The 16,776-nt window shown below is 37.9% G+C and overlaps 1 protein-coding gene across 3 annotated transcripts in view; it reads left to right on the forward strand.

The window, feature by feature from the left end:
- The window catches only part of NDUFA5 (NADH:ubiquinone oxidoreductase subunit A5), a 32,297-nt gene that overhangs the window by 11,366 nt on the left and 4,155 nt on the right, over positions 1-16,776 (forward strand). Inside the window, exons 2-5 of one of the 3 annotated variants that reach the window (XM_045864327.3) lie at positions 3,728-3,907; positions 4,227-4,271; positions 10,075-10,191; positions 15,568-15,633. In XM_045864327.3, coding sequence (XP_045720283.1) covers positions 3,887-3,907; positions 4,227-4,271; positions 10,075-10,191; positions 15,568-15,633 — 249 coding nt within the window. In that variant the 5' untranslated portion in view covers positions 3,728-3,886. The remainder of the gene's footprint in view (positions 1-3,727; positions 3,908-4,226; positions 4,272-10,074; positions 10,192-15,567; positions 15,634-16,776) is intronic. The other 2 variants (XM_045864330.3, XM_045864329.3) reach the window with 2 other exon arrangements.

A 16,776-nucleotide genomic window follows, 5' to 3' on the forward strand; every position in this document is an offset into this window, starting at 1 on the left:
GGAAAGAATACTCCCTGAGGGGACATTATTTTTACCCCTGCTCCCTGACCATGAAAACTAAGAGTAAACTGGCCAAGGTAGTACTTATCTCCTCTACATTATTAGGAATGAGCCCCTCGTGCCCTGAAAATTGAGATGCTTTCTTCTTTTTCAGCCATTTGTTTTCATGCCTCCTTCAAGTAACTGGTTGGGGAGCATAGCTCCAGAGCCCTAGATTCTAGAGAAACACTTTAACTACCTAACTTTGGTAAGACCCAGCCCTTCACAGAAGAGCCTCTGTCATTAAGAAGCAGGTAGAAGGTCATAACTCTTCCAGTTACTTAATTTTGGGGAAACAAGACCTCCTTATTGGATAGGCTGGGGTCCTCCACAGCATATTGTGTAAAACTTGAGATCCAGATTTTAGTTCTAAGTCACCTGGCCTGCTCTAATTTTGTTTACAGAACTTCCTAACATCTGTCTCCTTCCTTAGGAGGATTCTAACACTTACCCTCTGGGAACTCTCTCCCAGCTGAGACTATCATGCATTTGATGTCCTTGCTACTCACAATAAGATATTCCCAAATCCCTTTCTGATATCACAGGTGCCAAGGTTGATTTCTTTGTAGCCAATTCTACTGTCACCAGCCATAGGACACCACTATCAAGCCCCCTCCATACGTAGCCTCGCACTGCAAAGGATTTGCCTCAGAAAACCTACACATCTTCCCACCACATAGAAATGGTTAGCTATGCAGTACCTTAGCCAGGATCAGCTAGGTCTGTCTAACTGTGGTGTCTTCAGCAAATACGGTACGGCAGAAGCCTGAACTCCCAAAGCTACAACAAATGAAAATACATGCATCTTTTATAATCACATGATTCTACATTCTAGAACACATCCACAATGACAAAAATTCTTAGAATCTGGAGGGACAAAGAATAAAGTTTGTGACCTCATAAACTTCCATTCATTTAAATTCCGGTGATTATTTCAGTGTTATCTGGTTTGAAAAATAATGACATTTCCTCTCAATCCTAATATCGTTTCCTGAATCTAATCTAGTGTGTCCAAATATAAATATCACTGTTGCAGGAGCAAATTGATGCATCAGATGGTTTGTTCCAGTTCAGTAGTTTGTATTTTTGTATGTGTATACATCCATACACATGTCTGCTTGTATCTTTAGAATGCCATTCATACGTGCATGTGTGTTAATACATATTTCCTCTGTCCTGAATTGTCATGGTGAATGATTTAAATATTAGAAGTTAGAAATTGTGATGGAAGTTATGGTGAAGCCTAATTCTTGAATAATCTGAGCTGGAAAGATTATGACCCCCATAATGGGAATATGAAGCTGAAAAAACATGATCCTCATGGCTCATATTTCTAGGGACAGCTATCCTAATAGAAGAGAGGAACATATGATCAAATCAATCAATTACTCAATGTTAGTTTATAGGACTGCTGTAACAAAATACCATACACTCAGGGATTTAAACATCATTAAAAGTATTAGCTCATCTGTCTGGAGGCTAGAAGTCTGAGATCAAGTCAGAGTTGGTTTCTTATAAGGGCTAAGAGAATTTGTTCCCTGCCTGTCCCCTAACTTCTAGTGATTTTCTAGCACTCTTTGTTGTTCCTTGGCTCATAGAAGCATCATCCCTATCTCTGCCTTCATCTTTGCATTACGTTTGCCATTCTTCCTGTGTACATTTCTGTGTCCAAATTTTTCCTTTTAATAAGGACATCAGTCGTATTAGACAAGGGCCCACTCTAATTACCTCATCTTAACTAATTACATTTGCAATGATCTTATTTTTATATAAGGTCACATTTTCAAAATATGAATTTGGGGGGACATAGTTCAAGCTATAACACTCAGTTGTAGGTTTTGCGTATCTTCAACTAACTATTGTGAAATTATTCCCTAAAGTGATTATACCAGTTCACTCCCACCAGCGGTGTATGAGTTTTCCTGTTGCTCCACATCCTTGCTATCACTTGGTATTGTTGGTCTTTAATTTTTGTTCATAAGATGGCAGTAAAATTATAGTTAATTTGGATTTTATTGATTATTAGGGAGGTTGGATCTTTTTCATGTTTATTGACTGTTCCTGTCTCTATTTCTGTCAATTGCCTATTCATTTCCTTTGCCTGTTTTTCTATTGTATTCATTAGAAATATATTTATTGAGTGCTTATTATGTATGAGGTACTATTTTAGGCATTTCAGATATGGTAGGAAAAAATTTCCACTGCATATGGTTTATATATTCTAGAAAGTGTGATGCACAGTAACAAAATAAGTAAGATAAATTAGCATATTAGAAGGGGATAATGACTATGAAGAAAACAAAACAGAGAAGAACACAAGGAGTACATGGTAATTTGTGATTTTAAATCTCATGGCCTGGGCAGGCCATAATTAGAAGGTAATATTTGAGCAAGGACTTGAAGGAGTTGAAAGATGGAGCCATGTACCCATTGGGTGGAAGTGTTTTCCAAGAAAAGGGTTAGAAGAACAGCTACCTAAGCAGGGAGAGGGGATTAGGAGGTCAGGTCTGAGAAATGAGAGGCTGTGGGGCTATCTGGTGCAGGACCGTATAGGCAGATGAAAGGACTTTGATTTTTACACCTTGAGTGAAAAACCATGCGAGAATTTTGAGCACAGTACATTCTAAAAGGATTATTGTATTACTTGTTTGAGAATAATAACCATGAAATAAAAAATTAAATAACAATCACGTGTGTGGTACTGTGTTCCATGCACTGAGCCAGGCGCCTTACATATGTTAACTCATTTAATATATTCCAGAGTGGGAGGTAAGAATGGAAGAGGGGAGACCTGTTCTGGTTATCAGTTATCTTCTTACTGATTTATAGAAGTTTCCTATGTATTCCAGGTGCCACTTATCTTTTGATGATTTTATGTGGTTGTAAATATCTTCTAACATTCTACGGGTTGTTTTACTATTTGTTACACCACTTGCTACCCAGAATATATATATATATATATATCTCTTTGTACACGTGTTCACTCAATTTTTTTGTGCTTTTCTGCCATTGACTTTTTAGCAAATGCCTACTTTAATTCCAGTTACCTACCATTTTTGGTTAGTTATTTCCTCTTCCCTGCTACCACTGCACTTGGCACAAACCTCTTTTAGAACACTTACCAAATATTAATGCATGTTTTCATCATTGTTTAGTAAATTCCAGGACGTGGGATCCTGTCTTACAAATTATGTCCCGGTAACTAACACATAATGCGTACTCGATAAATGTTTGCAGAGATAACTGGGGAGACGTGGTACGGTCCGTTATCACTTCACCTGGGGAAATGAGAAAGTGGATGATGTACTTCCGAAAGTGAAGTGGGAAAGTGTTGAGACAGGAAATGGCCTCACACTGCAAACTGCTTTGGTGCATTAGACTGAGAACACCGATATGCTTGCGCCATGAATTAACCTTTGCTGCCATGAGACCACTTAGATGATAGCGCCAGAGAACTACTCTCATTTCACTACACACTACACTATGGAAGGGAGATTGAGGAATTCGCCAAAGGTTAAGCCGAGCGCAGGTTCTGTCGGAGCTTTTTGGAAATTTGGAGTGTTGCCCTCAACCTTTGGGCAAGCCGTCAACGGTAGTAAGAGCAAGAACCGAGACGTAAAACAGCTTCCTCCACCGTCTGCTTTAGACTCTTGCGTACTCGTTGCGCATGCGTCAATTTTCCCCTTAGAAATGGGCGGGGCGCAGCCTTTGCCTGGGTGGAAATCCTGAGCCCGGCGGAACGAAGCTGTTTCCAAGGTGACGACGGTGTGGCGGCCTCGGTGCTGGATTGAGCGGGTCTGAGCGAGGTTCCCAGAGGGCTGCGCGTCCCCGTCCTGTCGGCGCCGTCATGGCGGGTTTGCTGAAGAAGGTAAGGTGAATGGAGGTCACCGTTGGTATTTAGACGGTGGGGGTAGAGTCAGCCCGAAAGCCCCTCATCCCGCGGGTGGTGGCCGCAACTGGCGCGGGCTTGCCGGTGTTTTGGGGGGACCCATTTTGCTGTGCCTTCAGGGATGACAGATTTGGTAGCTCCGCTCGGAGAGGCAGAAAAAACGCTCCAAACTGGTGGCTCTGCGAGACCGATAGCTGCTTTTAGGCCAGCTGTAGCCAGGGGACTGGTGGTTTTGCCTTTCTTTAGTGTGGTGGGCGCGCGGGATACACAGCGTGAATCGTGTCTTGTTTTTGAACAGACCACCGGCCTTGTGGGACTGGCTGTATGTGAGAGTCCACACGAGGTACGTGCTGCTTCATTCCTGACTTCCCAAGGACGACTAGAACCCTGTGACCTTGTGGGACAGGCTCAGGGGATGCGGGTATTTCAAGCGTGAAATTACAGCTCAGCCTGAGAGCTGTCTTGAGACGAGAGCAGTATCTACTTTGATCGGTGCCGTGTGTTTGTATGCGTGCGTGCGTGTGCCATGACCGCGTTCTTAAGCCACTTTTCTTGTTCAGTTTTTCCGTAGCCTTCTCGTGGCTTCACTTGTACTTTAATGAATGCCCTCCCGTACCTATATCTCCGTTTTCCACCTTTAACCCCGCCTCACATTTTCTGCCTAGCTGCCTTAGATTCCAATACACTTTGGCTTACCGAATATATCGCTCTAGCAATTAACCCCCTGTGTCATCAGTTTTCCCTTTTAGTGGGAGTGCTTCCATCTAAGAAAACTTCAAAACCTCCTGCCTCGATCCCTTTCTTCCCTTCAATAATCACACCATTTCTCTCCTCCCCTTTATAGATAACTCGGAAGAGTTATCTGTACTTAACTGTCTCCAATTTCTCTTACTCCCCTTTGAACTCACTCCACTCAGACTTGGCCAGAAATGCTCTTTTTTTTTTTTTTTCCCCTAAACATTTTATTTATTTATTTGACAGAGAGAGGTAGCGAGAGCAGGAACACAAGCAGAGGGAGTGTGAGAGGGAGAAGCAGGCTCCCCGCTGAGCAGGGAGCCCGATGTGGGCTCAATCCCAGGACCCTGGGATCATGACCTGAGCCGAAGGCAGACGCTTAAGGACTGAGCCACCCGGGCGCCCCTAGAACTGCTCTTTTTTCTTTTTTGATTTTATTTATTTGAGTGAGAGAGAGGATAGTGAGAGAGAGAGCACAAGTGGGGAGGAGAGGGAGAAGCAGGCTCCCCGCAGAGCAGGGAGCCCAATGCGGGACTCGATCCCAGGACCCTGGGACCATGACCTGAGACGAAGGCAGATGCCCAACCGACGGAGCCACCCAGGAGCCCAGAACTGCTCTTTTCAAGGTCACCATGATTTCCGTCCTGCTAAATCCATTGGTCATCTCATGTTTCTCATCTTAATTGACCCAGTAACAGCTCTTGCCACATTTGGCACTGTCTCCATCAAGCACTTTGTGCTTGGGAACATCTCAGTGTCCTGGGGTTTTTTTGTTTGTTTGTTTGTCATTTATCCCCCTTACACTTTTTGCCTTCTCCTTTTCTGGTTATTTCTCATATCCCAATTTACAAATTTTGGAGTGCTAAGACTTAGTTCTTGGAACTTTTCTCTATATTTGTCTCCTTGTCTGGACCCAATCTAGTAGTTTTATTATTGTTAATATTTTTTTGTTAAAGATTTTATTTATTTGACAGAGAAGACACAGCGAGAGAGGTAACACAAGCAGGGGGAGTGGGAGAGGGAGAAGCAGGCTCCCCGCTGAGCAGGGAGCCCCATATGGGGCTCGATCCCAGGACCCTGGGATCATGACCTGAGCCGAAGGCAGACGCTTAACGACTGAGCCACCCAGGTGCCCCAATCTAGTGGTTTTAAATACCATCTGTACACTGATAACTGTTAGATTTCTGTGCCAAGCCCTGACGTCTCTTTATGAGAGTCTTCTGTATTTAATTGCTTAGTGATATCTCCACTTGAATGTCAGACAGGCGACCCAGACTTAATGTCCAAAATTGGGTTCCTGTTCTTCTGCCTAAAACCTGCTCTTTTTTCGGGCTTGCTCACCTCAATGAATGGCAGTTCCATTCTTGTGTTCACTCAGGTCAAAAACTTTGAGCTCATGTTTAATTTCTCTCTTTTGCTCACACCCCATATTAAAAGTTTCTACTTTTAACATATATCCAGATTTTGAGTACTTCTCACCATCTCCTCTGCTACTACCATGTTCTCAGCAACCATCATTAAGCTGTAGATAATCGCATTTGCTTCCTAACTGCCTCTCCTTCCTTGTCACTTCTTCAGTTTGGTCTTTCTTCAACCAAGCTAGAGTCAGCCTGACAAATGTGAGCCTGGTCATGTCACTCTGCAAAACCCTCCACTGGCTTTTGATTTCACTTTCAATAGAAAAGTCCTAACAAAGGCCCTCCAGATAACTATTCAGCACACTGTATACTACTAATTTATTTTAATCATTTACTCTCTGTATTAGAAGATAAGTTTTCATGAAGGCAGGGATTTTTTATTATTTTGTTCACTGCTAGAACAATAACCAGCACATGGTATGTGCTCAGCAAATATAAGGTTTGTTGAATGAATGTTGTGTACTTATGAGTTCATAATGACTCATTATTGTCTAAAACGGAACTCATGGTTTTCCCTTTCTAAATCTATTTCTTTTACTGTGGACTCTATTTTTCCTGATGGTATCAGAGTCTTTCTACTCTCTAGGCTGGCAGCTGAACATCACAGTTGATATTTCTCTTTCCCCTGTATCTTCATGTTAATTCCAGTGACAAGTTCTGTTGATCCTTTTCTGTAACAGCTCTCCAGTCTGACGTCTTTCCTTTTCTGCCTGTTACCCCATTTTCGTCCTCTGCTATTGTTTAGAGAATTGCAGCAACTTTGTTACGGGCCTTTCTGCCTTTTTCACTTCCATCCAGTCTTTTAAGTCACTACTACCTGGTTAATTTTCCTGAAGCACAAATCATGCAATTTCCCTAAATCTTTTAATTGCCCATAGATAATCTCAAATGCTCTAACCTGGCACACAAAACCACTTACAGTCTGACTCTTTCTCTAAGCTTATCTCCTAAACATTTCCTGTGTATTCTATATTCTAGCCACATGCTGTCCAATAAAAGTATAATGTGGGTTATAAATGTAAACCATGTTTGTAATTTTAAATTTTCTAGGACTCACTTTTTTTAATACAGAAAAGGTAAAAACTAATAATATATTTTATTTAATATATTTAAAGCATATTAATACGTATTTATTTTAATAAAATATTTCACAATATAATCAATATAAAAATTAGTATATTATACTTTTTTATACTAGATTTTCAAAATCCACTGTATATTTACATTTATAGCACTCTTAGTTCAGACTAGCCACATTTCAAGTGCTCAATAGCCATATTTGGTCAGTGGCTATTGAACAGCACAGTTTAAGGAAAATAGAACTATATACTGATGGCTTTATGTTCCTTTTATTTTTGCCATTCAATCCTATGTGTGTATTCCATGTATAAAATTGTCTTTTCCTACGTCTTTAAAAGAGCATCCAAGTCCTACCATTCCTCCAGGTCTATCTCAGATAGTTCTTTTTCTTGAAACTTTCTCTGATACCTGCTGAAGTGACTCCCTCCAATAGAATAATACTAACATTTATTGAAAGTTAATGTGTGCCAGATACTGTTCTAAGTTCTACAACAACCTGTGAAGCAAATATTATAAACATCTCCATTTTAGAACTGAAGTCTCTTAACCTGACCTTTCTATTGCCATATCCTTTGCTAAAATTAAGAAGAAGTGAGGCTAGGGGCTCCTGGGTGGCTCAGTCGTTAAGTGTCTGCCTTCGGCTCAGGTCATGATCCCAGGGTCCTGGGATTGAGTCCCGCATCGGGCTCCCTGCTCAGCGGGAAGCCTACTTCTCCTTCTCCCACTCCCCCTGCTTGTATTCCTGCTCTCGCTCTCTCTGTCAAATAAATAAAATCTTTAAAAAAAAAAAAAATGAGGCTAAAAAACCCACATATAATTCAGATTATATGTTATCCAATAATTTCTACATTAGTATAGTTACAGTACGCTCTTATGGAACATCATATTCAAATATATAATGTCTAAATATGCAGATTACTTTTTAGGAAAAGCAATTCTTAGAGGCCCTGAAGATTTATTTGCTTATTTGTATGTATATTGTGAATATATATGAATGAAACTAGGTATTAACACCTATGGATTTTGTACAATTAAACTAAAACAAATTTCAAATTAAATACAAATAAATAATAAAAAATTCTTCATCATGTATGTATATTTATGACTATACTTACTACTTATGAACACTTGTGAGTTAGGATCTGCTATAACAGCTTCTTACCATGTGACTTTACTACTGACTGCTGTATGTGAACTTGAAGTTCAGTGTGCTTTAATACAGGCTATACAGTGACTCAGTTCTCGTGCTCCTTTTCTCTTAAGCCTGTGGTGAAACCTTCATTCACATGATACCAACTCAATCATCATAAGCTGAAGTATTATGACTATATTTAGTTAAGTTTGATCATCCTTTATAATCATTGTTTGTATGTTTTACTTCTACAGAAATTCAAATAAGAAAAATTGAAAAAAAATCGAATTTGTAGTGCTTAGGATATCAGTTTGAGAAAAAATGATTTAGTAAATGATTTGATTTGATTTTTTATTTATTTTATTTTATTTTTTTAAGATTTTATTTGACAGAGAGAGACACAGCAAGAGAGGGAACACAAGCAGGGGGAGTGGGAGAGGGAGAAGCAGGCTTCCCGCCGAGCAGGGAGCCCGATGCAGGGCTCGATCCCAGGACCCTGGGATCATGACCTGAGCCGAAGGCAGACGCTTAACGACTGAGCCACCCAGGCACCCCAAAATGAGTTGATTTTTATTTTATTTATTTTTATTATTATGTTAATCACCATACATTACATCTTAGTTTTTGATGTAGTGTTCCATGAGTCATTGTTTGTGCATAACACCCAGTGCTCCATGCAGAACGTGCCCTCCTCAATACCCATCACCAGGCTAACCCATCCTCCCACCCCCCTCCCCTCTAGAACCCTCAGTTTGTTTTTCAGAGTCCATTGTCTCTCATGGTTCATCTCCCCCTCCGATTTCCTGCCCCTTCATTCTTCCCCTCTTGCTATCTTCTTCTTTTTTTTTTTTTAACATATAATTTATTTGTTTCAGAGGTATAGATCTGTGATTCAGCAGTCTTGCACAATTCACAGCGTTCACCATTAGAATGCAGTTTTATTTTTACTTCTTATCATACCTTTGGCTTATACACAACTTTTGTTCATGCAACATAAAAAGTATCCATATTTATTATACACTTGACCCTTGAATAGCATGGGTTTGAACTGCATGGGTCCACTTATATGCTGATTTTTTTCAGTGAATACAGTACAGTGCTTAAGTATATTTTTTCCTTATGATTTTCTTAATAACATTTTCTTTTCCCTAGCTTACTTTATTGTAAGAATATATGTGATACATACAACATATAAAATATGTGTTAACCAACTGTTTATGTTATTGGTCAGGCTTCCAGTCAACAGTAGGCTATTAGTAGTTAAGTTTTGGGGGAGTCATAAGTTATATGTGGATTTTCAACCATGCCAGGGATCGGCCCCCTAACCCCAGCGTTGTCCAAGGGTCTACTGTACTCACATTTTTCCTCAGTTATAAAGGTGATGGATAGGGCATAGACATGAAGAAATTGCAACAAGAAAGAGTTAAATGCATTTTAAAAAACAGATGTGAGGTGTTTTTTTTGGTAATTTGTGAGACTTTTTAAAGTGTTCTATTGAATCTTTGATGATATTTTATTTTATTTTATTTTTATTTATTTATTTTTTTAAAGATTTTATTTATTTATTTGAGAGAGAGAGAATGAGAGACAGAGAGCATGAGAGGGAGGAGGGTCAGAGGGAGAAGCAGACTCCCCGCCAAGCAGGGAGCCCGATGCGGGACTCGATCCCGGGACTCCAGGATCATGACCTGAGCCGAAGGCAGTTGCTTAACCAACTGAGCCACCCAGGCGCCCCTTTGATGATATTTTAAATTGGAAATGTATATGATTTGTCTTTTCAGAGGCTAAGAATATTGTATACAAAGATTCTTGATGTTCTTGAGCAAATTCCTAAAAACGCAGCATACAGAAAGTATACAGAACAGATTACAAATGAGAAGCTGAGTATGGTTAAAGCGGTAAGTAGCTGTCTTGATTTGGATTTATGGTTTCAATGCAATATTAACAAAAAAGTTCAGTTGCTTATTTTTTGCATATTCTACATGCTTTCCTCTCCTCTATTCTTTCTTCTATGCTTTCCTTCCATCCTTTTTCCCTTTATTCAGCAAACTCCTGTTTACTAAGTGCTTTCCATGTGCAAGCCACTGTTAAATACCAGAGTGAAAGAATAACATCAGGTCTCTAAGTTCACATTGTTCTTTTACCTCTCTTCCCTATCAGGTCCTTTGTTGATTATTGACTTTGTATAGATACATCAATCCTTACCTCTTTTCTTTAGTTTCAGAGTAGAGAAGAATGAAAGCAAAACAAAAAATGTCTGTTGTGTTTAAAAAAAAATTCCCAGAAATTATTATTTTAGAAAGTGCTTTGTTGCAAAGAAAACCAAGTCAGTCTCTTAATTACCAAAAATTGTATCAAACATTGTTATGGGCTGACTGTATTTCCCCCCTCCCTCCCCAGATTCATATGTTGAAGCTCTAACTGCCCCCCCCCGCCCAGTATGGGTAGAACATCTATAGAAGTAATTAAGGTTAATGAGGTCATAAGATTGGCCCCTGATTCAGTAGGATTAGTGTTCTTATGAGAAGAGACAGTCATATAAGGAGGACACAATGAGAAGGTAACTATATGCAAGCCAGAAAGAAAACTCTCATCAGAAACTGACCCTATTGTACCTTGATCTTGGACTAACAGTCTCCAGAGCTGTGAGAAAATAAATTTCTGTTGTTGAAGCTACACAATCTATGGTATTTTGTTGGCAACCTTAGCAGACTAATACAAGCATTTTACAGGTTTTAAATCAAAGGCCCTAGCCAGACACACCATAGACTGCTGCTAGTTCTTTTATACCAAACTATATTGCACTCTTGTGCAATTAAATTTTTAAATTATTAAATTTTCACACCAGCAATTATTTCACAGACTTTTGTGATTATCCAAAAATGTTCATAAACTCTAAAAGTAATTTACATGTATGTAATAAGTGGCTCTAATATATATTTTCTTATTATTATGTTACCAAACCCTAGCCCAACGAGAATAATTATTTTTCCCTAGGTATGCAGCAAAACAATGCAATTTGATTTAGAACTTTTATTCTTAGTTTGGCAATTCTGAAAGTGACTTACAATTAAAGTCTCTAAGGGGAAGTTCAACATTTCTTTTGATTTCATGTTTTCTTTAAGGTAAGTGGGCTTATGAATTTTTTCCCATCACAGAGTAAGAAATTTCCCTTTCTCTTTCATGAGGTGAAGCTCTTCAATTCTGAGTCTCTGCTTTCCTTCTCCATAACCTTATTCCACTTCAATCGTTTTTCTCTATTTCTCTTTTTAGCCTCTGATCTTCTTATCTTTCAGATAGCCTCAAAATGTATTTAACTTATTCCTATCTTAAAAAGAAAACTGTTATATCTTTATATCTTCCTTTACTTTTGCCCTATTTTTCTTTTCCGTCTTAGCCAGTGTCAACCAAAGAATAGTTTACTATCATTACTTTCACTTATTAGTTCTAAAATAGTTTTCTCTGACTTGGGCCCTTTTAATTGTCTTGTAACTTATTGGTCTGTGTGTAGTTCCATCATACTTCATTATATGCCCCACACTGCCAATAGAGTGATTTTTTTTTTTCAATATATAAATCTGATCCAGGTTCTTCCTGCTTAAAAACCTTCCTGTGGTTTATTGGTTAGTGTTTCTCAGAGGCCGAGTTTAAGAATGTTTGCTGAGTTAATTGTATGAAACTCACCTAACTACTTTTATCTGCAAGTCTTTGATGTACAGCCAGGTTTGGGAACCACTGGCTTACAGGATAAAGTCCTTAGCATGGTATGGAAGGTGCCCCAAGATCTGACTCTGGGTTATCTTCTCAGTTTTACCTTGTCATTTCCATTTCGTACCCTATACTTCAGAATACCAAACAGCTGATAGTTATGTGAATTACATGCAATTTTATTTTTGTGTTTCTTTGTATTTTCTCTTCCCTCTTCCTGGAATGCCCTTACCTTGTCTTCCTGGCAGTTCTTACTTGGGCCTCAAGATCCGTTACTTCTTCCTCTGTGAAACCTTTCCTTATCTCCCCAAGTAGAGATTAACAACTTCCTTGCTTTTCTTCCATTGTACCTGTCACACTGTATTTTATTTATGTCCTCTCTACTAGTCCATAAGCTACTTATGATTGATGTTTGCATTCATCTTTGTATCCCAAGAACCTAGCATGGTACCTGGTGCTTATATAAGGTCCCGTAGAAATGTTTGTTTATCCAGAAGGCTACATACAAGTAGTTTTTAACAATCCCAAGCACTGCATAATAGTTGTATCACTGATTCCTATTTTTGGTAAAATTATTACAGATTTTTAACCCTCAATAGAGTCTTACACAAAGTCTTCAGTAAATATTGTCATTATTTTAAAGTATCTACTTACTAAGCCAAATATGGAAATAAAAGTAAATATTTTTTCAGATTATACTAGGAAGATAGAATATTGGTGAAAAGTATTGGTTTGTGGCCTGTCCAAAATTTTCATCTCAGCTCTAATTCTTATTTGCTGAGTGACTATTGGCATATTACCCATTTCTCTGTCTCAGTTTCCTCATCTAAAAGTTGGGTATAATAATACCTACCTGAATACTTATTGTTAGGACTGAATGAGGTAATACATGTACAGTGCTTAACATAATTGCAAGCACATGTGATCAGAACATGGTAGCTTATTAAGCTTAATTACATTCTGCCACTGATAAATAGAGGTCATATTATTAACTTACCTTCAATAAGACAAATTTTGAGTTGTTTTCCTAGCACAAGATTCTCTTGAGTTGAAAATAATGAACCTTCCTTGCCTTCTTTTCTTCACTCTCCTGGGTCTCTTAACAGTGACCACCTTCCCTGTTTTGCTTTTGAAGTTTGGCTTTAAAGCTCAGTTAATTCTGAGTTAAACAATCTTTCTCAAACATGTTACTCTGCTTTCCTCCCCCTTCCTTTCCAACTCTTTTCATTTATTCAAGAAACAACTGAATGCCTGTTATATGCCATGTATGGTTGTAGGCATGGAAGCCAGTGCTTATATGACAATGAACAAAACGGATAAAAATCCCTGCCTTCTTAGAGGTTATACATTAATGGTGGGAGGCAAAGAAGTAAGTAAGTAAACAAAGAAGTACATTACATAGCATGTTAGAAAGTAATTAGGGTGCCTGGGTGGCTTAGTTGGTTGAGCGACTGCCTTCGGCTCAGGTCATGATCCTGGAGTCCTGGGATCGAGTCCCACATCGGGCTCCCTGCTCAGCGGGGAGTCTGCTTCTCCCTCTGACCCTCCCCCCTCTCATGTGCTCTCTCTCTCATTCTCTCTCTCAAATAAATAAAATCTTAAAAAAAAAATTATAAAAAAAAAAAGAAAGTAGTTAAATGCAGTGAAGGAAAATGAAGAGAGAATGATGTGTATCTGGGTGATGAGGGATGTTATAATATGTATTTGCTTCCTCTGCCTGTTCTAAATAACTTGGTGGCTGAAAACAATAGAAATTTATTTTACATTTCTGGAAGCCAAAATTCTAAAATTAGTACCAAGGGCCCAAATCAAGGTGTTGACAAGACTGCATTCCTTTTAGAGGTTCTAGGGTAGACCCTGTTCCTTGACTCTTCCAGCTCTGGTGGCTTTCAGCATTTTTTGGCTTATGGCCACATCATTCTTATCTCTGCCTCTGTGGTCACATTAGTTTCTCTTCTATGCATAATTTTCCTCTGCCTCTGTCTTACAAGAACACCTGTAATTGCTAGGGCCCACCTGGCGAATTTAGGATAATCTCTCTGTCTCAAAATTCTTAATTACATCTGCAAAGTATTTGCCACACAAGGTAACATTCATAGGTTTTATGGATTAGGTCATGTACATTTTGTGGGGCATTATTTAGCCTACCACAATATAAATTATTATCAGACTGGGCCTCACTGAGAAGGTGATATATGAGCAAAAACTTGGATGGAATGAAGGAACAAGCCATGCAGATATCCGTGGTCAGCCAGCAGATGCCCAGAAGCAGAAGCATGCAATTCCTGTAGAAAATAGCTTTGTTTTTTTCTCCCTCTTTTCATTTCATTTGTGGGCCAAAAAACCATCCTATTTACACCTTACTTATATAAGTGTAAGTATGTATAGAACATGGTTTCTGGATCTCACAAAGCTCAGTTTACTAGCAATAAATACATGTCATTGTATTTTCTAGGTACCACATTAGCATTTCTTTTTTTTTATTAAAGATTTTTATTTATTAATTTGACAGAGAGAGACACAGCAAGAGAGGGAACACAAGCAAGGGGAGTAGGAGAGGGTGAAGCAGGCTTCCCACGGAGCAGGGAGCCTGATGCGGGGCTCGATCCCAGGACCCTGAGAGCATGACATGAGCCGAAGGCAGATGCTTAACGACTGAGCCACCCAGGCACCCTAGCATTTCTTCTTTAAAAAGCCTTTTATTGAAGAATAATGTACTAAAATGTGCAAAAATCATAAGTGTAGAGCTTGATGAATTTTCACAAAGTAATCACACCCATGTTAACACCAAATCAAAAAGAGGACATTTCCAGAATGTCCAAACCCTCTCTTTCTCCCCTCCAAGTTACTACCCTCCTAAAGATAACTACTCTTCTGACCTCTGTCACCACAGATACATTTCACCTGGTTTTTAACTTTTTATCAATGGAATCATCAGTCTGTGCTCTTTTGTGTGGGTTTCTTTCATTTAATATTATGTTTGAGAGAATCATCTATGTTTTTATGTATAGTTTTAATTCGTATATTTTCATTGCTATGTAGTATTCTGTTATATCCAAATACTATAATTTATTCATTAATTCTATATATGATTATTTGAATTATTTCTAGTTTGGGGTTATAATTTGTGCTGCTGTGAACATTCTTGGACATGCCATTTGGTTAATGTATTATACATTTCTGTTTGGTATATACCTAGGAGTGGAATTCTGGGTCATAGGATAGCATTTATTTCGAATACTAATGCTCTCAGACGAAATATAGGAAATACTAAGAAAATAAAGTGGTATTTTAAAATCTGTATTTTAGAAAGACCGAGTTGGACATCATATTTCTTACTCTTGATAAGCAAGTTAATATTAAGGCAGAAAAGCAATAAAATAGTAGAGAGATAAAATGGGTTTCCACCAGATATTTGAGAAACATTAGTAAGGGTTTAATGAAAAAAAATTAATTATGTTTGCTATAGTAAGCGCTATTTTATATTTGGGTCTTTTTAATTAGGATATTAAAACATTCAGATACTGTGCTCCTTTCTTTAAATCTTTTTTTCCCTTAAATTACAGCAACCAGATGTTAAGAAATTAGAAGACCAACTTCAGGGTGGCCAGCTAGAAGAGGTGATTCTTCAGGTAAAGAAAAAGTTGAATATTTAGATGTTTGGCTTTTTAAATGGTCAGAGGCACAATACTTAGAGACACAAAACTGACATTCCAGAAAAAAAGGGAAAACTAAATTTCTTTATATCAATTCTCAAATATAAGAATAATCACATATAGGAAATATTTCTATCATGTATATGTCAATTAAATATTTATCAATAATTATAACTTGAATTTATGAGGCTTCTTTAGGAAATTTGGAGTTGGATACACCTTGAATTTAATCAGCATGTTCTTCTTTGCCTTTAACTCAAACTAGTAACACAATATTACTGTTGCTTGAATAATTTTATCTTTTTAGATACATACTTTTATGTTTTAAAGGCTTAGTATATTTTGAATATGGAGAAATACAGATTTTTTGAATCATAAAATCATAAAGTTAGAATGTATTTTTATTTTTGACTTTGATTAACACATCTATGCCTTTTTCTTTTTAAGTTGTACATTTTTTCCCCAGTTACTAGTAAGGTTAAACTTAAAATATGTTCTTGTATTTTATGTTTTATAAATTATATCATTAGTGGTTTTACTCTATCATTTGTTTTTAGTGTTTTTCTTCTATATTTCTTGAGTGTTTTTTAAAATAAAAGAGATACTAACCTAAATTTTGCTATATTATCTGCACATTTTTTCTGCCTCTTCTTTGCCTTTTGACTTCAACTCAATATTTTCTCCCATGTAGAGATTTTTAAAATTTTTATTTGGTAAATCACCCCCCCCCGCCCCAATATTATAGGTTTAGATGTCTACCCTTAGAAGCCGTCTGATATTCAGTTCTGTTTCATTTAATTTGTACATTTTTTGTATTTTAAGAAAATACAACCATTTCTTCTTGAGTTTTATTAAAGGACAAATAAAAGGAAATATTGGGTAGTATTGGTGATTAGGGAGGTATATCACCAATAGACATGATATACAAATTCAAAAGAATAGTTAGATGGCACTGTTAAAAGAGGAATAGGGCATTCAGACAGCTTTTTATGAATGTAGACTATTTCAATCATTCAAAGGCCTATTTTCCTGGCCTTCTATTCATTTGCCAGCTGTTTGTTGTACCATATGGGAACTTGCTACTAACTTATTATTGTCCTTTTTCTGTTCTTTCTTTTC

This window comes from Mirounga angustirostris, unplaced genomic scaffold, assembly GCF_029215605.1.
Source record: "Mirounga angustirostris isolate CCGP_5_RB_7025 unplaced genomic scaffold, mMirAng1.0.hap1 SCAF_12, whole genome shotgun sequence".
In the NCBI taxonomy this organism is placed as follows: domain Eukaryota; kingdom Metazoa; phylum Chordata; class Mammalia; order Carnivora; family Phocidae; genus Mirounga; species Mirounga angustirostris.